This window comes from Bufo gargarizans, chromosome 4 (assembly GCF_014858855.1).
Source record: "Bufo gargarizans isolate SCDJY-AF-19 chromosome 4, ASM1485885v1, whole genome shotgun sequence".
Classification (NCBI taxonomy): Eukaryota; Metazoa; Chordata; class Amphibia; order Anura; family Bufonidae; genus Bufo; species Bufo gargarizans.
Window position 1 is genome coordinate 538,371,970 of NC_058083.1, and position 22,191 is coordinate 538,394,160.

At 47.4% G+C, this 22,191-nt stretch overlaps 1 protein-coding gene across 11 annotated transcripts; it reads right to left on the bottom strand.

Annotated features, from left to right (window-relative positions):
- Nucleotides 1-267: 267 nt before the first annotated feature.
- Nucleotides 268-21,873, bottom strand: LOC122935876. Of its 11 annotated transcripts, none has more exons than XM_044291791.1 (10): nucleotides 21,449-21,873; nucleotides 15,388-15,537; nucleotides 15,186-15,304; nucleotides 14,993-15,087; nucleotides 14,201-14,291; nucleotides 6,793-6,887; nucleotides 6,635-6,689; nucleotides 6,450-6,540; nucleotides 5,688-5,877; nucleotides 268-1,925 (listed from the first exon to the last, which is right to left on the bottom strand). In XM_044291791.1, exons 3-9 carry the CDS (start codon nucleotides 15,217-15,219, stop codon nucleotides 5,799-5,801), a joined length of 540 nt encoding a protein of 179 aa, XP_044147726.1. In that variant the 5' UTR covers nucleotides 15,220-15,304; nucleotides 15,388-15,537; nucleotides 21,449-21,873; the 3' UTR covers nucleotides 268-1,925; nucleotides 5,688-5,798. The 11 variants fall into 11 exon arrangements, with proteins under 11 accessions (XP_044147726.1, XP_044147727.1, XP_044147728.1 ...); XM_044291792.1 differs by lacking the exon at nucleotides 21,449-21,873 and adding an exon at nucleotides 15,917-16,033; XM_044291793.1 differs by lacking the exons at nucleotides 14,201-14,291; nucleotides 21,449-21,873 and adding an exon at nucleotides 7,914-8,054 and having other exon boundaries at nucleotides 15,388-16,041.
- Nucleotides 21,874-22,191: the final 318 nt, after the last annotated feature.

Sequence of the window (22,191 nt, forward strand, 5' to 3'; positions counted from 1 at the left end):
ACACAGGCAGGAGCAGAGCACAGGAGGTAACACACAGGCAGGAGCAGAGCACAGGAGGTAACGCACAGAGGCAGGAGCAGAGCACAGGAGGTAACACACAGGCAGGAGCAGAGTACAGGAGGTAACGACACAGGCAGGAGCAGAGCACAGGAGGTAACGCACAGAGGCAGGAGCAGAGCACAGGAGGTAACGCACACAGGCAGGAGCAGAGCACAGGATATAGCACATAGCTTAAGCAGAGCACAGGAGATAGCACATAGGCAGGATCGGAGCACAGCAGGTAACGCACACAGGCAGGAGCAGAGCACAGGAGGTAACACACAGGCAGGAGCAGTGCACAGGAGGTAACACACAGGTAAGAGAATAGTACAGGAGGTAACGCACACAGGCAGGAGCAGAGCACAGGAGGTAACGCACAGGCAGGAGCAGAGCACAGTAGGTAACGCACACAGGCAGGAGCAGAGAGCAGGAACTAGTGCACATAGCTTAAGCAGAGCACAGGAGATAGCACACAGGCAGGATCGGAGCACAGTAGGTAACGCATACAGGCAGGAGCAGAGCACAGGAGGTAACGCTTCATCCTCAGTCTATGAGCTGCTGCACAGCCCTTACCTTTTTCTGGGAGGACTGTAGCATCGACTAGGTCGCTGCCATAGGTTGAGCCACTCAGAGCCTGAAGCTCAGGGTATCTAGTTCTTTTCTACAGCACTCTCTTCATTAAACACAGGGGCAGGACTACTTATCGACCCTTTAAGGGCAGCGTCTTGTAGATAAATACAGAAGAACCCTCAGGGAACCATATTTAGAACAGTGGACATCTACTTAATAAAGGACAGGGACAACTGTTCAGGCTTTTTGAAGACTGATTTTATGTATTTTGGCCTAAAAAGTATTTTGAACAAGGTTTTGATTTCCATTTTTGTATACTCTGTACAAGGCAGCTGCAGAATGGTGTGTGAGGTCTGATGGCTCGGACACCTCAACTATGGTTGAGCAGAGTCCAGAAGGGGCTGTCCATGAGATATGACAGACGGACTTCCTGCAGAAGCTGCAAGAGGCAAAAGAAGGAAACCATAGAAACCAATCAGAAAATTGTGTAAAACATAAAATAGAGATGAAGGATTCTGCAAATGGTCCCAAAATGTGCACACGGCCTTCACACAAACCTCTGCTTCTATCTTCAGGACTTCTTCAGGACTAGAGGTGTCACGGTCCTACAGCCCAGGTTATCAGTGCTCCTCAGGTCTGTGATAACCTAGAAGACTGACAGCAGGAGCTGCTCGATGCCTTTCCTCCTTCACAGTCGTATATTCAGTGCCATCAGAAGGGGTTGGAGCAGGGTTTTGGTGGACATACCCGCCCGGCTGTGAGAGTGGGGTAGGTTGATGCATGCCTGCTTGTGTTTGAGGTGAAGGTTGGTTCAGAATTTCACAGAGCAGTAAGTGCATGTGTCCTTTGAAATACAGTCTTTGACTGTCTGTCATTTTCTCCATTAAAGGCACTAGATATAACAAGAAGTGGTAGCTCTCACTAGAAGAGTCCATGGACGCCTTCCCCTCCAAACAGATGATGCGGAATTCATGTGCAAGATGTTTATTAACCAGCATTTCCTCTATAAGGAGAGCGTCGTGTTTCATCAGCTCACGCCGTACCTCTCCTGCCAATCCTTTCCCGCCTCAACTGGGCCCCAATTGCTTCAGCAATAGTCCGGCGCTGTGGGTGCGCAGTGACGACAGGAGAAGAACTTGGAGGGGGTGAAGTTCTATCTCCTTCAGAAACCATGCCAACAGCTTGAGGTGGAGAAATTTCCTCGGTCCTGGGACCCATATTGTTTAATATCTTTATCAGCGACATTGCAGAAGGCCTCGATGGTAAGGTGGGTCTTTTTGCTGATGACACACAGATGTGTAACAGGGTTGATGTTCCTGGAGGGATACACCGAATGGAAAAGGACTTAGGAAAACTAGAGGAATGGTCAAAATTCTGGCAACTAAAATGTAATGTTGATAAGTGCAAGATAATGCACCTGGGACGTAAAAACCCAAGAGCAGAATATACAATCAGTGATACAGTCCTAACCTCAGTGTCTGAGGAAAGGGATTTAGGGGTCATTATTTCAGAAGACTTAAAGGTAGGCAGACCATGTCATAGAGCAGCAGGAGATGCCAGCAGAATGCTGGGGTGTATAGGGAGAGGTATTACCAGTAGACAGAGGGGGGCGCTCATGCCGCTCTACAGAGCACTAGTGAGACCTCATCTGGAGTATTGTGCGCAGTACTGGAGACCATATCTCCAGAAGGATACTGGGCCACATGGTTCTGATCTGCCGACACATTCTAGGCTTCTAGGTGTATGTCTCCACTTATCCGCCTGGTGCCCGGAATGTGGTTCTGGAAGATATAGAAGAACATGAACACAATGTAAATGAGAAACCTTCCAATCCATCTGTCCCGACCCAGAGACTGATCCAGGGATATACCTGCAGTGTGGGCCCTGTATTAAACCTGTCAATGTATTTCTGTGTGAACTGTAATTCCTTATAACAGGCCGTTTTATTTGAGCATGTCATTACAACCATTCACGCCTAGGTGGTGCTGTCACCACATAAATATATATATCCTAGGGCAGTGATGGCGAACCTTTTAGAGGCCGAGTGCCCAAACTGCAACCCAAAACCTACTTATTTATAGCAAAGTGCCAGCACGGCAATTTACCCTGAATACTACATAGGTATAGTATATCCTCTATGTACTTTATCATTTAGCTATAATAGCCTGCCTACATTCAGTGCGCTGCCTGCGCTGTTCAAAGTGCGCCTGCGCTGATGAATGGCAGGAAAAGTCTAAGGCATGTTGGTAGACCATAGACTTTTTCCAGAGTGCGGGTGCCCACAGAGAGGGCTCTGAGTGTCACCTCTGGCACCAGTGCCATAGGTTCGCCATCACTGTCCTAGGGTGTGCCAAGGCAGATGAAGAAGAAAGGAAGTAATCTTAGAGGAAGGGAGGAAGTTAGTGGATGTGTGAGGAGCGAACAGCACAAGTCCAGAATGTAGCTGCCACTTTAGCTCCTTGGCTATGGCCAAGCTGAGGGAATGTGGACAAAGTCCTTACAGCAACCTAGCCCAGACCAGAGAGTCCATGTCTGGATATAGAGAGAGTCTAGTGGAGGTACAAGCAGCATTAGCTCATGGGCTCCACAGCACCCCAGACCGGGAGAAGCCTAAAAGCACCTGGACACAGCTGGACGACTATACGCGTGGTTGTCTATTACCACATGCCTCTATGGACATTGTGGATCGGAGTATATGAAGGCGTCCTGCACAAAGAATGGAGCAGAGGATTTGCCTGCCGTTAGGGGGACTGCCCTGTTGGTTGCTGATTACAAGTAAGAAGTTATATCCAGGACCTGAGTGCTGAGTGTGGACCTGCTGAGGACAGAGAGAAGAAGGAACCTCTCCCACCTGTTCAAGAGGAAACCCTTCAGCTATCTCTGCCGAGCCTGTTACCAGGATTACAGCTGAGACCATATCTGGATTATCATCGTTACCATATAGATGACCTGCACTGACTGCTCCGAGACAACTGATCAAGTAAAAGTTCCGTTGTTCACAACCATTGACCCCTCATTCTTTCTACCACCTTCCTTTGCACCTAACGGTGCTGGCGTCAAACACACCAGGGACCCTGCCTCCACGGCACCTTAAACCATTCCGCCAAGGGCACCTCAACCACCATCTGGCGGGAATCCCTGGACAACAGAGTGTCCCTGAAGGAACTGGTGCTGTCCTTCCCTTTACCGCACGCGGCCCAGCGAGCGCTGCTAACCGTGAGAAAACACCTACTACCATTATCAGCCCACCAACACTCACATATTGCCCCTGTGGCCCGGTCACTGCATACCCTGATAGTGGAGTAGATGTCACCTGCAGTCCTATGTAACACCATAGATAACACAGTGATAACTGTGTACAGATAATGTAGTAGATGTCACCTGCAGTCCTATGTAATACCACAGATAACACAGTGATAACTCTCTGAGTACAGATAATGTAGTAGATGTCACCTGCAGTCCTATGTAACACCATAGATAACACAGTTATAACTGAGTACAGATAATGTAGTAGATGTCACCTGCAGTCCTATGTAACACCACAGATAACACAGTGATAACTGTGTACAGATAATGTAGTAGATGTCACCTGCAGTCCTATGTAACACCACAGATAACACAGTGATAACTCTCTGAGTACAAATAATGTAGTAGATGTCACCTGCAGTCCTATGTAACACCATAGATAACACAGTTATAACTGAGTACAGATAATGTAGTAGATATCCCATGCAGTCCTATGTAACACCACAGATAGCACAGTATCTGTGTCCATAGGATGGTTCATACTGGAGAAGACCAGTTCATACTGGTATAGTACTGGGGACAGGAGACACTCCGTATGGACATATAAGACACCTGGAGACATTGTATCTGTGTCCATAGGATGGTTCATACTGGAGAAGACCAGTTCATACTGGTGTAGTACTGGGGCAGGAGACACTCCGTATGGACATATAAGATACCTGGAGACATTGTATCTGTGTCCATAGGATGGTCATACTGGAGAAGACCAGTTCATTCTGGTATAGTACTGGGGGCAGAAGACACTCCGTATGGACATATAAGACACCTAGAGACATTGTATCTGTGTCCATAGGATGGTTCATACTGGAGAAGACCAGTTCATACTGGTGTAGTACTGGGGGCAGGAGACACTCCGTATGGACATATAAAAGACACCTGGAGACATTGTATCTGTGTCCATAGGATGGTTCATACTGGAGAAGACCAGTTCATACTGGTATAGTACTGGGGGCAGGAGACACTCCGTATGGACATATAAGACACCTGGAGACATTGTATCTGTGTCCATAGGATGGTTTATACTGGAGAAGACCAGTTCATACTGGTATAGTACTGGAGACAGGAGACACTCCGTATGGACATATAAGACACCTGGAGACATTGTATCTGTGTCCATAGGATGGTTCATACTGGAGAAGACCAGTTCATACTGGTATAGTACTGGGGGCAGGAGACCCTCCGTATGGACATATAAAAGACACCTGGAGACATTGTATCTGTGTCCATAGGATGGTTCATACTGGAGAAGACCAGTTCATACTGGTATAGTACTGGGGGCAGGAGACACTCCGTAGGGACATATAAGACACCTGGAGACATTGTATCTGTGTCCATAGGATGGTTCATACTGGAGAAGACCAGTTCATACTGGTATAGTACTGGGGGCAGGAGACACTCCGTATGGACATACTGTAAAAGACACCTGGAGACATTGTATCTGTGTCCATAGGATGGTCATACTGGAGAAGACCAGTTCATACTGGTATAGTACTGGGGGCAGGAGACACTCCGTATGGACATATAAGACACCTGGAGACATTGTATCTGTCTCTTTCTTTCTCTCCGATGCATCGTAAAGGAATCAATCCGAACCTCGCTGACAGACTTGGAAGCCCTTTTGAAGTCTCTCCCAAAATCTAGGACAGAGGGTTTGCCTAAGACCACCAGGGGTCAATTACTGACAGACTTGTAGAACCTAAGAAAACATATGTCCCTTCTAGATACAGCATCGGCGCAGGCAGAACATGGAACCACAGTGGGCACCCACTTACAGATTAACCACACTGAATGGGTTAAAGCCACAATCCTTTCCACCACAATCAATGCAACATCCGCTGTGTGAGCCGAGCCTTGACAGCAAGACCTCCTCCACGACTCCTCAGTCACCCACTTCTATTACACATGTGAGAGATTGGAATCCATTTTGTATCGGGACGCCATCTTATGAACCGAGGATGAATTCTGCAAGAAGAAACAGAAGGCTTTCTCATGCTGCTAGTAACGTAACTGAATATATAAGTCTAATGTTCCAGGCACAGCGCCGGGGTCGCCGCTTCCTCAGTAAAAGACACACATTAACCTGTTACAAACACATAACCGCTTTGCTGGATATACTGCAAATCTTTACCTTATTTGGTTACGGAACATATGAAACTGGACAGATAAAAAGGAACCTATTGTGTCAATAAAGATAGAACCGGATTCAGCTGATCTGGTGTCTGTGTCAGCTCTCTGGGCGCTCATATCAATAATTGGGACTCCGACAATCAGAGATGTAAGGACAATTGTCCCTGACACACATGTCAGCATTCTGCCTTACGAGCATCTGACTGATCTACATCTTCTCAGCAGAACTCTACGCTTACCCACTCTGAATATCCACTGCCAAGTGGACGGCCAGAGAGGTGGAAGCTGAACACAATTTATGAAACCTCCAGTAGCTGACAAGAAGATGACCATAACCTGCACTGCACCACTGCTGGATAAAGCTGCAGGACACCAGTCTATAGAGGGTCTACAGAAATCTCATCTACCTGATGGTTCTCTGGGAGCTTCTCCTCTGGACAGTCCTAGGAATACAGAGGACGGGGACATCTCTCGGGGGGACTTCTCTGGAGTCAGAACCTATAGGAGATAACACACAGACTGTATTATATATATGTGATGATGAGATGATGGGAGTAGTATCCAGGTGACCCATGACAGCCCCCCTCCTTACCCTGCTGATCGCCCCATAAATCCGTCTCCTCTTCTTCTTCATCTTTAACCTCAGCCTTAATATCCATCAGATTTTCATCGTAAAGAAGAGAAACGTGAAATGATCTTTGGTTCAATCCCTTTCTGGTCAGATTCTGGGGAGACTTCAGCTCCATCTACCTGATGGTTCTCTGGGAGCTTCTCCTCTCGACAGTCCTGGGGATACAGAGGACGGGGACATCTCTTGGGGGGATTTCTCCTACTGGAGTCAGAGCCTATAGGAGATAACACACAGAGTATATTATTTGTGGTCGGGGCTACCCCTGAACTGGGACCCTAACCAGTAGTTAACTAAACGGTTTGATTTGTGCCGTAACCGCAACGTCGTAGAGATGACTGAAGGAGGCCAAAAAGCAAGCTACCAGAAAACTTTATTAACGAACCGCATTCATAGTACAAGATTCTGACAGGCGTGAGACATTTCAACGTTCGGGTGAGGTATGTATCGTGAATAACAGGAGGAGTGCCAGCGCCCTAACTTTCTGATGACATGAGCAGGAACTCGGTTCTTGGATGCTGCAGAAGCGGCGCCAATTCCGAAAGGAGTGGCCGCAGACGGATGCCGGGTCTAAGCCTAAGTTGGCCATCAGGGAGCGGACATGTGAAACAAATTGGGAGCTCGTGAGGTGTGCTGCATTGAAAGGCAAAAGTGGCCTCTGAGGTGATGAACTGTCAATACTGCTTAACAACTTGTGTAACACTTGAACGGGGCACCAGCGGTGAGTGGTTGGGTAGTACGTGATCTGGGTAGGAGGGCCTGTCTGTGAAGTTTTGGTGCACACGAGCGAGAGAATGAAATTGTCAGTGTCAGTCTTCAGTTGTCCGACAGTCAGATACCTGCGGCTGCTACGGGCTGAGGTAAACTCCCCTGGTCTCAGGAAGCCAGGTATATGGCTGCTTTTATCACTAAACTTTGCTGGGCTCCGAAAGGGCTACGGTCTAACATGTCAGACAACTGACTAAATATTTCCGGGTGACGGCCTGGCGGCCCGGCCGCGTGTTAGGATCGCATTTATCAAGTCCCCTAAGTGTAGCCTTGACTACGTGAATGGAGAACAGTGAGGGAGCTACTGGTTGACTGGAGGCTCGGAAATGCTGCACACCGGCTAAGTAAGACTTGACTGTGGAGTGTGACAAATTCAACTCAGAGTGACAATAACCAATGAAGGCCAGGATGTAGTTGGTAAAATCGAGGACGCCTTGGGGAAATTTGTCTTGAAATTTAAGGAATGTTCTCCAACCTGTTTGATAAGCCCTGGCCGTGTTGGGTGACAGGGACTTGGCCAGTAGAGAACGAGCTGTGGCTAAGTGAGAGTTTATGTCCAAACCAGAGAAGGGAACGGAGGGACTGTGGCTCCGCTGGCGTCTGCGTCGGGAGATACCTGCGAGAAAATGGCCAAAATTAGCTCTAGACAGCGCATCAGCTGCGACATTCTTCTGTCCTGATATATGTGAGCATGTGTAGCGAAACTGGTATTGTAATGAAAGAAGCACTAGTCGTCTGAGGAAGGGCAACACCTGCGGGGATTTAGACGACCCATTGTTTAGGACATCCATAACTGCTGCATTGTTGGAAATGAACAATACCGTGTGACCGGTCCACTCAAGGGGTAAATTTCACAGGAAGCTGAAGACTGAAGAAACCCTGGCAGTATCTTGACTTCGTCAGGCCATACGTCCGCTAGCCAATGTGTGCCAAAAATGGCTGCGAATCCAGAACTGGGAGCTGCATCAGAGAAGACTATAGGGGAACTATTGGACACCACCGGGATGAGGAGAGAAATACCATTCCAGCTACTGAGAAAATAGTCCCACATGGCTAAGTTGGCTACTATTTGATCGTCAAGGTAAACGAGGCTGTCCTGGGAGGGAGCTGAAGGAAGGAGAGCTAGTAGTCGTGACACGAATGGCCTGCCTTGGGGCATGACTCGCATAGCAAAATTTAACATGCCTAAAAGAGACTGTAATTCAACTTTTTTAATGGTTCTGGTCTGTGTGAAATTGTGGAGGGTGAACCTAATCCTGTCCAGTTTGTCTTCCGGTAACTTAGCGACCATGTTTACTGTGTCCAGAATGATACCTAAGAAAGTAATAACTGGGGACGGACCTTCGACCTTTTTTGGGGAAACGGGAATGTCAAGTTGGTGAAAAAAGTTCAGCAGCGACTGCAGTGCTATCGGATTGGACTCGGGGCGTTCCAACAACAGAAAATCGTCTAAGTAATGAATAACAAAACTACAATGGAACTCGTTGACTAGTATCCAGTGGAGAGCCTGGGCCAGTTTGTCAAACAACCAAGGACTGCTTTTTGAACCGAAAGTGAGCTTAGAGGCAAAATAATAAAGATCTCTCCACTTTATACCATGCCACTGCCACAAAGTGGGACTGATGGGGAGTAGCTTAAAGGCATCAGATATATCAGCTTTTGACAGAATGGAGCTACGTCCTAACTGCAATATGATAGCGATGGCCTGATCTATGGAGGAGTATTTCATGCTGACTTCTTCGGAGGGTATGAGAGAGTTAATGCTGGGGGTGGCGTGACTGTGTGGGGCTGACAAGTCAATGATCAACCTTTGTTTGTTACTGAATTTGCCTGTGACTACGCCTATGGGGCTGACTCTACACCGCGCATAAGGAGGAGAAGAAAAGGGGCCTGTTAGGAACCCCTTAGTCAACTCGATGGAAATCAGTTCATCCACTGCCTGAGGGTGAAGCTCCGCTGACAATAAATTCCTGCACTCATAAGATGATTCGGGTAAAGCGACTAGGCCAGTGTGGAAACCTGATCTAAACCCTGACATGAGGAACTGTACGAAGCTAGGGTCGTGGTGGTTGCGTAAGAAGTGCAGCAGACAATCAACGTTAAGGACACTCAGATACGACTTATCTGCTTTTAATGTACAGACCGACTTGGGATGGGCTCTGAAACATTTCACACAAACATGTAACAGCCTACACTGACTATAATTACAGGAGGAAAAATTGAAATTATTACAGATCTGTGATCTGCCAAGATATTGAATGGGCCTTCCCAATTTGTCGACTAAACCTGAGGTATTCTGGGGATCAGGGTGCCTAGACGGCTGTGCGGGAGAGCTAATATCGGCACTTGAGGCAGCCCTGTGACACCATTCTGCTGTGTGGTAGATAGATTGACACAGAGAACAAGCGGGAGCCCTAAGACCAGCAAAGTGTCTGCAGAATATCTCAGTGTCGATATTAGCCCAATTTGTGAGAAACTGAAATTGACTGAGGGCCGCCGCAGCCTTAGCTGAGAAAGAGCAGTGATAATCATAGAACGAACTACCACCATATTTGAACCCCAATTCGGTCACCCTAAACAAATAAAGATCTAGCTCTTCCCTACAGTCGGGCCGTACGGAACAAATCACGTCTCTATACAGACTGAAAGCTAAAAGGAACTCCGGGATGGTAAGCTTCCTGTTTAGCCTGAGATCGCGGCCCCTGAGTACTACTGAGACATCACCGCACGCGATGACTTTGCTGTCAGAGAAATCCCGAGTAGCAATCAACAGGGAAGCCAAATTGACGTCCCTGCCTTCCAGAATATCTTTCCTGATGTTGGCCGGTATGAAATGAGCGAGGGTTATATTAGGAACCGAGACTGTCGTACCGGTGCACCCCGCTGCGGATGTGGACGGGATAGCCAGCTCTGGACCCGGAGGAGTGAGAACGGCACCCCGGGACTCGACTGTGTCCAATCTGGATTGGATGTCCGTGACTGATGATGTAAGATTATTTAGCATGAGGTGAATCTGAGCGAGCGAGGTCTGGACTGTGGCCATCGAGACTTCCTCCTGAGGTTGAGGACTCGCAGAAGACATGAGAAGACGGTATAATTCCGCCTTTCTGGCTGATGCTGTAAATGGGATACCCCTCTTGGACAGCTCTGCCATCAACCTCGGTATGGTCCAACTCCGCAGTGACGGGATGCTACCCGCTTCGGACAACCTGGTGGTATTTTCATTGACCGAGGCCTCCACGATGTCAGAGGTATGAGACATGATCCTGTGGATACAGTACGTGAGAATGAGGCACAACACGGGACCCGGGACTGGGCACCAGTGACAACCCTACCACCGAACGACGTGGAGTGTGTAGGCATGCCAACGTGAATAACGTAACCCCGTGATCAATGAATACCGCCACCGACAAACTGAGCTGACTTACCCACAGCACGGAAGAAGCAAATAGCGGGAATGAAGAGAATATCTAAATAAAACCGTGAGATTTTTTTATTTTTTTTTTAGCCAACGAAAATGAGAAGGTGAAACTAGCACTGAAAACTGCCCTATACGACCTGTTGGAAATGACGCTGGACCTGAAAAGAAGCAACGTCCCTAGAGAGAAAATGGAGAAAACATACATAAACAGACAAGGAACGGCTGAACATGACTGGAGATGTGAACGAGATTGACGAACAAAACGTGCGTACGATGCGTAAACTACGGAGGTTTGGAAACGAAATGACGTGGTGAATGCGTACTAGAGGTGATTGAACCTACCTAATAAAGTGTGCAGGGCAGTTGTTTCATCCTTAATATATATATATATATTCATACATACATACACATATATATACATACATATATATACATATACACGCACACCATCGTGCCAATTCAACCTCCTCTTTTTTTTTTTTTTACTGCAGTAGCAGGAGTGACCACCAGAGGGTGCTCACTCTCAAGACCTGCTACACCCTGTGTATTGAGCTCCCCGTCCTGCATTCTCAGCTGTGGCTACCGGGGGCGAATGGAGCCAAACAGGAAGGAGCCTGGGACGCCGACTGAACTGAAGCAAGCGGCCGGTGACAGCAGGAGAGGACACCAGACGGAGAGGCCACTGAGGTAAGTACAACAAACCCAACCAAATAACCTGCCTCACTAATGGCACAGCGGCCTGTGCCAGACATTTGCGAAAAAGTTCGGGACCACGCTGACCCCTGCACCCTGCCTAAACTGCCGCGTGGGAGCCGATGCATCCAGGCAGTTCGCTCCGGTGCAGCGTGACTCCCCCTTACCTGGGGAGTCGGCGCTGCCGACCGGACTTTGAGCAACGGGCCGCTGACTGAGGCGGCAACTTACCTGGGAAGGCGGGCGACCGAGTCAGACGTGAAAACGGAGTACACAGCGCACGGTGTGGATAGGGAGCAGTAGGGCAACAGACCAGACGCACACCGATATGGCCACGATCTGTGTTGAGCAGACGTAGGATGTAGGGGAGGGGGAACAGAGCCTAAATAGCGTGGCATAGCCCCTCCCACAAATACAGGCCAATAAATCGGCCTTAAAACATATGAGATAATGGGAGTAGTATCCAGGGAATCTTTAAACCTCTATCATCAGGAAGGTCTCTGCTCACCTGGTGATGTCAGAGGCCGGGGCTCCCCCATCATAGTGTCATCGTACAGATCCTCCTTCTATATACTCCCACTCCTCCATGGAGAAATACACCGCCACATCCTGACACCTTATAGGAACCTGACAACACAATGACACCGTCATCACCCAAACCCCTCCAGTACTGTTACTGGAGAACCTCCCAGTATTCCCAGCAGTGTCACCTCTCCAGTCAGCAGCTCCATCATCTTGTGGGTAAGTTCTAGGACCTTCTGCTCATGTATCAGGGGGGGAGGCTCTGTGATGGGGGTCCACCCTCCTGACTCCTGGATGATGGGAGTCCTCCCCGATGTCTTCTTCACTAGGGTGTAATCCTGTGGATGGAGAGAGACACTGACTCCAGATCTCCCCTCAGAATCCCTCCCGGGATCATGGCCCCATCTCCAGTAATCTAGTCCCTAGAAGCTGGAATGTTCTTCCCCCTCCAGCCCCTACTGGACTCTTCTAGAGAATTCCCCATCCCCCTCCTCTGGCAGAGAGCTCCATAGTCCCCCTGCTCTTACAGTAAAGACTCCTCCTCTATGTTGTGGAGAAGCCTTCTTTCCTCTAGACGTAGTGGAGGCCTCCTTCTTCTAGTATCATCTAGATGTCAGACTAGTGGTAGAAATCCTCCCTCCAGGCCACACTGCCGCCATCTCCTGGGGACAACCTGCCTACTTCCCTCCTCATGGCTCCACATCCCCCATCACTGAGCGGTGGCCGGTCTTCAGCTTCTCCGTCCCTTGGAAGGTCTGGAGGCCGTTCTCCAGGATCCTCTTCCTATCACTTCCTATGATGGAGACATTGTATCTGTGTCCATAGGATGGTTCATACTGGAGAAGACCAGTTCATACTGGTATAGTACTGGGGGCAGGAGACACTCCGTATGGACATATAAGACACCTGGAGACATTGTATCTGTGTCCATAGGATGGTTCATACTGGAGAAGACCAGTTCATACTGGTATAGTACTGGGGGCAGGAGACACTCCGTATGGACATATAAGACACCTGGAGACATTGTATCTGTGTCCATAGGATGGTTCATACTGGAGAAGACCAGTTCATTCTGGTATAGTACTGGGGGCAGGAGACACTCCGTATGGACATATAAGACACCTGGAGACATTGTATCTGTCTCTTTCTTTCTCTCCGATGCATCGTAAAGGAATCAATCCGAACCTCGCTGACAGACTTGGAAGCCCTTTTGAAGTCTCTCCCAAAATCTAGGACAGAGGGTTTGCCTAAGACCACCAGGGGTCAATTACTGACAGACTTGTAGACCCTAAGAAAACATATGTCCCTTCTAGATACAGCATCGGCGCAGGCAGAACATGGAACCACAGTGGGCACCCACTTACAGATTAACCACACTGAATGGGTTAAAGCCACAATCCTTTCCACCACAATCAATGCAACATCCGCTGTGTGAACCGAGCCTTGACAGCAAGACCTCCTCCACGACTCCTCAGTCACCCACTTCTATTACACATGTGAGAGATTGGAATCCATTTTGTATCGGGACACCATCTTATGAACCGAGGATGAATTCTGCAAGAAGAAACAGAAGGCTTTCTCATGCTGCTAGTAACGTAACTGAATATATAAGTCTAATGTTCCAGGCACAGCGCCGGGGTCGCCGCTTCCTCAGTAAAAGACACACATTAACCTGTTACAAACACATAACCGCTTTGCTGGATATACTGCAAATCTTTACCTTATTTGGTTACGGAACATATGAAACTGGACAGATAAAAAGGAACCTATTGTGTCAATAAAGATAGAACCGGATTCAGCTGATCTGGTGTCTGTGTCAGCTCTCTGGGCGCTCATATCAATAATTGGGACTCCGACAATCAGAGATGTAAGGACAATTGTCCCTGACACACATGTCAGCATTCTGCCTTACGAGCATCTGACTGATCTACATCTTCTCAGCAGAACTCTACGCTTACCCACTCTGAATATCCACTGCCAAGTGGACGGCCAGAGAGGTGGAAGCTGAACACAATTTATGAAACCTCCAGTAGCTGACAAGAAGATGACCATAACCTGCACTGCACCACTGCTGGATAAAGCTGCAGGACACCAGTCTATAGAGGGTCTACAGAAATCTCATCTACCTGATGGTTCTCTGGGAGCTTCTCCTCTGGACAGTCCTGGGAATACAGAGGACAGGGACATCTCTCGGGGGGACTTCTCTGGAGTCAGAACCTATAGGAGATAACACACAGACTGTATTATATATATGTGATGATGAGATGATGGGAGTAGTATCCAGGTGACCCATGACAGCCCCCTCCTTACCCTGTTGATTACCCCATAAATCCGTCTCCTCTTCTTCTTCATCTTTAAAGGGGTTCTGCACTTTCAATTAACTGATGATCTATCCTCTGGATAGATCATCATCTTCTGATCGGCGGGGGTCCGACACCCGGGACCCCCGCCGATCAGCTGTTTGAGAAGGCAGCGGCGCTCCAGCAGCGCCGCGGCCTTCTCACTGTTTACCGCCGGGCCGCCCGCCCACTGACGTCACGACTTGTATCAACTAGAGTGGGCGCGGCTAAGCTCTGTTCACTTGAATGGAGCTTAGCCGCGCCCACTCTAGTTGATACAAGTCGTGACGTCAGTGGGCGGGCGGCCCGGCGGTAAACAGTGAGAAGGCCGCGGCGCTGCTGGAGCGCCGCTGCCTTCTCAAACAGCTGATTGGCGGGGGTCTCGGGTGTCGGACCCCCGCCGATCAGAAGCTGATGATCTATCCAGAGGATAGATCATCAGTTAATTGAAAGTGCAGAACCCCTTTAACCTCAGCCTTAATATCCATCAGATTTTCATCGTAAAGAAGAGAAATGTGAAATGATCTTTGGTTCAGTCCCTTTCTGGTCAGATTCTGGGGAGACTTCAACTCCATCTACCTGATGGTTCTCTGGGAGCTTCTCCTCTGGACAGTCCTGGGAATACAGAGGACGGGGACATCTCTCGGGGGGACTTCTCCTACTGTAGTCAGAGCCTATAGGAGATAACACACAGAGTATATTATATATGAGATAATGTGAGTAGTATCCAGGGAATCTTTAAACCTCTATCATCAGGAAGGTCTCCTCTCACCTGGAGATGTCAGAGGCTGGTGCTCCCCCATCATAGTGTCATCGTACAGATCCTCCTTCTATATACTCCCACTCCTCCATGGATAAATACACCGCCACATCCTGACACCTTACAGGAACCTGACAACACAATGACACCGTCATCACCCAAACCCCTCCAGTACTGTTACTGGAGAACCTCCCAGTATTCCCAGCAGTGTCACCTCTCCAGTCAGCAGCTCCATCATCTTGTGGGTAAGTTATAGGATCTTCTGCTCATGTATCGGGGGGAAGGCTCTATGATGGGGGGTCCACCCTCCTGACTCCTGGATGATGGGAGTCCTCCCCGGTGTATTTTTCACTAGGGTGTAATCCTGTGGATGGAGAGAGACACTGACTCCAGATCTCCCCTCAGAATCCCTCCCGGGATCATGGCCCCATCTCCAGTAATCTAGTCCCTAGAAGCTGGAATATTCTTCCCCTCCAGCCCCTTCTGGACTCTTCTAGAGAATTCCCCATCCCCCTTCCTCTGGCAGAGAGCTCCATAGTCCCCCTGCTCTTACAGTAAAGACTGCTCCTCTATGTTCTGGAGAAGCCTTCTTTCCTCTAGACGTAGTGGAGGCCTCCTTCTTCTAGTATCATCTAGATGTCAGACTAGTGGTAGAAATCCTCCCTCCAGGCCACACTGCCGCCATCTCCTGGGGACAACCTGCCTACTTCCCTCCTCATGGCTCCACATCCCCCATCACTGACCGATCTTCAGCTTCTCCGTCCCTTGGAAGGTCTGGAGGCCGTTCTCCAGGAGCCTCTTCCTATCACTTCCTATGATGGATTCTCCTTCCCGATGTCTGACTGGTTCCAGAATACAATAAAGAGGAGAGAAATCTAGAAAGGTTTACCTCTCCGCTCAGCAGGGAGATGATCTCCAAGGTGAGGTCTAATATTCTTCTGCTGATCTCCTTCCTGTCCATCCTTTTTTTTTTTTTTTTTAAATAAATTTTATTTAATTTTTCCAATAATAAACAATGTACAAATATATGGAGAAAAGAGAACAAAGTATATATATCTTCCATATCTCCCAATATAAAAAATCCAATTACAGGACAAAATATATACATATAATACATTCATCTATTAAGACCTGTTGACCTATAGTAATAAAATGTCCATCAGAGTAGTGCCAATGTATTTTCTCCCGTAAACAACAACTCTATTCCTATTCCCAAACCACCCAATAGTTCCCCTATAGGCTTCAATTTTCCTGCGGTGCATATATGTGAAAAAATTGTGATCCCTCTCCGGGTCCAATAGTTATTATCATTTATCGCAAGGAACTCCTTTAATAGGGGGTTATCCCATAGCGGGGTACATTGGTGGACGTGCATAACCTGTAAGAGAACCTTTGTTTTGTTCCAGACTTTCTGCAGCATAAAGCCTATAGGACAAACACTTTCATCACGACCCAACAACCCGGTCTCTAATGTGCTGGAAATATTCTGTATAGGGCACTGCTGTTGTCTAATAAGGTACGGTATCAATAAACCATCCCCGGTGTTAATGCACCATTGTAATTGTGAACATAAATAGTAGCTCTGAAAATGTGGGAGGCCGAGGCCACCATTAATTTCTGCCAAACACAAGTACCTTAACTTAATTCGAACCCTCTTCCTGCCCCATACCAGGTCATTGATCAATCTATCAACCAAATTGAAGACACTATCATCTATCCAGACGGGGCGGGGGGTGACCACATACAGTATCCAGGGTAACAGGATCATTTTAATCAGTGCGATTCTGTTAATTTGTGAAAGAGGCCGTTTCTGCCAAACCCTAACCCTCTCCTTTATTTTATTTACCAAGGGAGTAATATTTAATTTATTATAGTCCCTAATAGAACTACCAATCCTTATACCTAAATATTCCAGGTGATCTAATGGAGAAATGATTTTCACCTTAAGATCATTTTTTGGGGGTACGCGGTTCAGGGGGAGGAGGACGGATTTCAACCAATTTATCTCGTACCCAGCCACTTGGCCGAATTCATCTATTGTCTGCATGACACGTGGAACAATTCTCCACCCGTCCTTTAAATATAGCAATACATTTTGTCCCCCGCTCCCCTTCCCCCGAAACCCACGATACTCTGATCCGCTCTAATTCTGCATGCCAACAGTAGAGGGGAAAGAGGGCATCCCTGCCGTGTACCGCGATGCAAACTCACAGGGGAGGATATCACCCCGTTAATATTAATTCTGGCCACAGGATCATTATACAGCCTTTTTACCCATCCAATGAACCTTTGGCCCAAGTTCATTTTGTGCATGGTCTGCCAGAGAAAGGGCCACTCTACCCTGTCAAAGGCCTTAGCGGCATCTAAGGACAGGATGGAGCAGTCCTCTCCCCCCCCCCCATCTGCACGTTAATCAATGTCCTCCGTATATTCGTCTGAATTTGTCGTCCGGGGATAAATCCTGTCTGGTCTGTGTGTATCAAACCTGCAATTACTTTTATAAATCTGTTTGCAAGTACTTTAGCAATTATTTTATAATCTGTATTAAGGAGAGATATCGGACGATAGGCCTCTACATTGGCTCCGTCCCTTCCTTTTTTTAAAATCAGTGCAATGACGGCCTCCCTCATTGACGGGGGCAGTTTTCCACTAGTAGCAGATTCATTTAGTACCTGTAATAGCCCGGGTAGGAGGATCTCGGCATGGCTCTTATATATGCCAAATGGGAGCCCATCCGAGCCGGCGCCGTAGACCCTTGATTCCTTATAGCCTCCTGCAATTCACCCACGAGGATAGGGGAATTTAGGAGAACTGTCTCCGGTTCAGACAGTGCAGGGATCGCAATTTGTTTCAGAAATTCAGCTATATTCGTCCCTGCATCGTCTGACTCGGATTGATAGAGGTTGTTGTAAAATTTTACAAATTCTCTCTCGATTTCCGATGTTTTAACTAATTTGCGACCTTCACTTGTTAGAATCTGTCTAATCTTTTGGGGTGCCTTTTGGTTGGATATTATAGCGGCCAGTAATTTACCTGGAGTACCTCCTTCACAAAGATGCTCATATCCCTGGAAGAATAGCCTATTTTGGGCCTTTTTTGTCATATAATTTATGTACTGATCATTTGCTAGTTTTAATTTGGCTCGCACCTTTTCGTCATTTTGTGTTCTACTCACACTTTCCAGTTTTTTTACATTTTCTTCCAGATTTTTCTCCTCTTTAAAAAATTCAGTTTTTTTCCTTTTGATTATTCCAAAGTACAGCCCACGTATATATGCTTTCATTGCGTCCCACGCGTAATGGATGTGTTGTACCAATATTTACGTGCCAAAAATAGGCCAAATCCTTGTTTATCCTATCTGTATCTTTTCTAATACTTAATCAATGAGCATTTAATCTAAATGGTCTAACTATGGCAGGTTGACCCTCCATTTTAATAGCCAATAACATCGGTGAATGATCCGAAACTCCATGGGTCTCGTATTTCATTTTTGAAGTTAGAACGAGCATTTCACTATTGGCCAGGGCTATATCAATTCTAGACTGGACATTGTATGTTTTACTAAAGCAGGAGAACACTTGTTTGTTCCCATATAGCCATCTCCAAACATCAATTAGCCCTGTTTCCTGACAAAACCCACAAAATAAATGGTGGTTTCCTTGTTTATGCTTTCCAATAGTGGATAGTCTATCCAAGTCTGGGTTGAGTACGCAGTTATAATCTCTGCATACCAGCTCCGGACACTGCTCTCTGCTATAAATAAAGGTAGTCAGCTGATTAAGGACTGTCATAGCAAACGGGGGCGGAATGTATAGGAAGGCTAAAATGCACTTCCTACCATTCCATCGGCAATAGAGAAAGATAAATCTCCCTTCTGTATCAATTAATTGTTCTAAGGGAACATAATCAATGTTCCTATGAACATATACACTAATCCCGCGGGCATATGTTGAAAATCTGGAGTGGAACTGATGGCCCGCCCATTTCTTTATCAGATAGTCTGGAGTCTCTGGTGCAGCGTGTGTCTCCAATAGTGCAACAATTGCAGGAAGATGTCGAGTAATCTGGTCAAAAACTGTAACCCGTTTTATTCTGTTTCCTAGTCCGCGTACATTCCATGTTAGTACTCTATCATTCATTACGTTATGGAACTGTGGAAAAACCATCCGTCTCCCCCAAGTGACAGCCGCAGCCCCGCCCATCCCCATCCCCTACCACCACCCCCACCCCAACCCCCCCCCCCCCCATTTCCCCAATCTGGTTCACTGGTGGATTTCACCCTGTCAACCTCTTACACTACGCCCATCCGCTAATGGGCACCCAACCGTCCCCCACCCCCGCAACCAATCCACCATCTCACCCACCTACTCAGGATACTTGTTTCTAATTATCTACTGAATCCAGCCATTCCAAAGCATCTGGGGCATTGTTGAAAAACATAACTGTGTCCCTATGCACCACTCTTAATTTGGCAGGGTACATCATCGAGTATTTAATATTACACTCTCGCATTCTCTTTTATTATATCATAGTATTCTCTTCGCTTATTTTGCATGTCTCTGGAAAAATCCGGATATATCTGTATATTATTGCCATTATATTCTCCTGGAGCCTCCCTCTTACGCCGAAGCACCCAGTTTTTTGAAGGGGATCCTATGGGCACGCTCCACACAGAACATGCCTGAGTCCCCTCCAGCACCAAGTGTCTGTTGTAACCATTTTTGTAGAAATCCAGTTGGGTTATCCCCCTCCGTTCCCTCAGGAAAACCCACTATCCTCAGATTATTTCTGCGTGCTCTATCTTCCAGATCAGTCAATTTCGTGTTGACACGCAAATTTTCCCTCTCCAAACTCGATTTTTTTGACCATCTGGGTCTGTTCTATTTTTGCCTCCGCCAGTCCTGTTTCTACATCCTTGATACTTAACCTAATTTTATTCATATCATCTCTTATCCAGACAATATCAGTTTGTAGAGTCTTGACTATAGTGGAAATGTCTGTGATAGTTTCACTTATGGTCTGTACTGCCCCCAGTATATTTGCCAATTTGTTATATATAGTGTCCAGCCTATCTGCATCTAGCACCCCCAGTTTATACACTGCGGGGTCTACCTGCAGAGGCTGGTCTATCAGTCCTTCCACAATCTCTGCAACCTTCTTTCCACCTCTGGGTTTTGAAACTGGAGATCTCAAATATTTGTCCATTTTCCCCTGTGGGCTATTTCCAGTGCCAACTTTAGGTGACCCAGTGCCCCCAGATTTTCTAGTATATTTTGGAGGAATATTGTTGGCAACTAACTAATCTCAATATAAAACGTTGACTCCCGTTCCCGGGGTCTATGAGACCAACGAGATCTCCCATTTCTAATGTCTCCCTCGCAATTAGCGGTACTATATGGCACAACGTGTGTGTATTTGGGAAGCAGCGACTCTATTCTGTATGCCCAACTTCAAAGAGGGAGTCAAGAGTTACACAGTGGAAGAAGGACTGTTTCAGTGATGTGTGGGGGCGAACGTTTCGCGTAGTTCCCTATAATTAGTTTTACTTGTGAGAATATCTTCGTAAACCCCACATATCAGTGAAACCTGTACAGTACATATAAGGCACACATGCAGATTTGAGAAATACAATCAAAAAGAATGGGTCAATCTTACATATACACCAATTCCAAAATACCTGTGGATTAGTGTGGTAGTTGAATTAGTGTGTAGCCACTATTATTAGACCCCTCTCAATATGCAGTCCCATTCAAATGTTGTCTGTTCCATCCCAGCTTTTAATTGGATTAAGGAGGATTATATCCTATGATCAGTCCGTGTAGACGCGGGATAGATGTAGAAAGGCAAACTAGCTTATATAGGTACACAGTCCATCAAATGTTCATATAGCATAGACCTCAGCAATCTCAAGCCCGTCCTGGTTGAATAGGGGGGGGGTATAGCAAGCCCTTACATATACCTTCATTACCCCACTTTTGTCTTTGGTCATTAAGACCCAGCGGGATATGCATACATTTATCAGACACCTTTTTTTTTTTTTTATAGAGCTGAGGTCCACAGACTCTAGTAAGGATATGCTATATAAGGGTATGTTGTGTCTCGGCCACGGCAAGTTATCTAGACTATCTCCCCCCAAATAGAATAATATGCCCCGAGGGTTGACCAGTTGTATAAAGACGCAGGTGGACGATCGCACCGAACTGGTCTGTTAGCAAGTTACCCTGGTTAGGGACAGTTAGTAGGGGTTAGTGAAGCTCATGTAGAGATAGTCTCACCAGTCTTCAGTCCACCGACCAGAAAGGAAATCAGGTAGGAAAAAAGCAGTCTCAAGGTGGTCCGGACGAGGATCTCAGCTCAATGCAGCTTTCGTCCGTCTGAAACAGCTTGGCGACTTGAGTGCTAACTGCAGCAGTTAGACTTCACACATTCGCTCCACATTCGCGCTAAGTGCCTCCAGCTCATCTGCAGATCTGCACCGCTACACCGTCGGCTCCACTGCCTTGTGCGCTTTATCTTCCAAGCTGCTCCCGGTCAGCTCTACCTCCCAACTAATTCGCCTCAGTACAGGGGTTTACCGCCGATCACACCATGCCTCCAGGACCCGGCGGACATCATCAAGCAAGTTCTGGTCTACAGTGCTGCAACTAACGGGAGGTGGACGCCGATAGTACCCGGGCAGGCAGGGTGGAGGCTAGGGGGGGGCGCCCACACGGACGCACGGCACGCCCACGCAGCTGCGCCGCTACGTCATGCCACTACGCTTGGTGTTTCCTGTCCATCCTTGTGGGCTCCTTCAGGGGAAGTTTCTAGCACAGTTGTGTCTTTCTAGGTTTCCTGTCTTTATGTCACATAAGCTGTGAGGGTTAATGGGGGGCGGGGCTAGATTCTAGGCAGAACAAAGTAAACACAGATTGGAGCATGCTGTATATGTTCAGACCTGGGGGAGCTGAAGGACCTTTGATGACATCATCATCATGTGACTAGTGCAGGAAAGGAGACGAAGAGCGCAGCAGCCTGC

Bases quoted from the DNA above. Each gene is read 5' to 3' on its own strand.
- LOC122935876 (XM_044291787.1), bottom strand. From the start codon at position 10,700: ATGTCTCATACCTCTGACATCGTGGAGGCCTCGGTCAATGAAAATACC. The intron at 6,541-6,634 runs GTAAGGAGGGGG...TATCTCCTATAG, and splicing joins TTTATGGGGCGATCAGCAGG to GTTCTGACTCCAGAGAAGTC. The intron at 5,878-6,449 runs GTAGATGAGATT...TTCTTCTTGCAG, and splicing joins AGCTCCCAGAGAACCATCAG to AATTCATCCTCGGTTCATAA.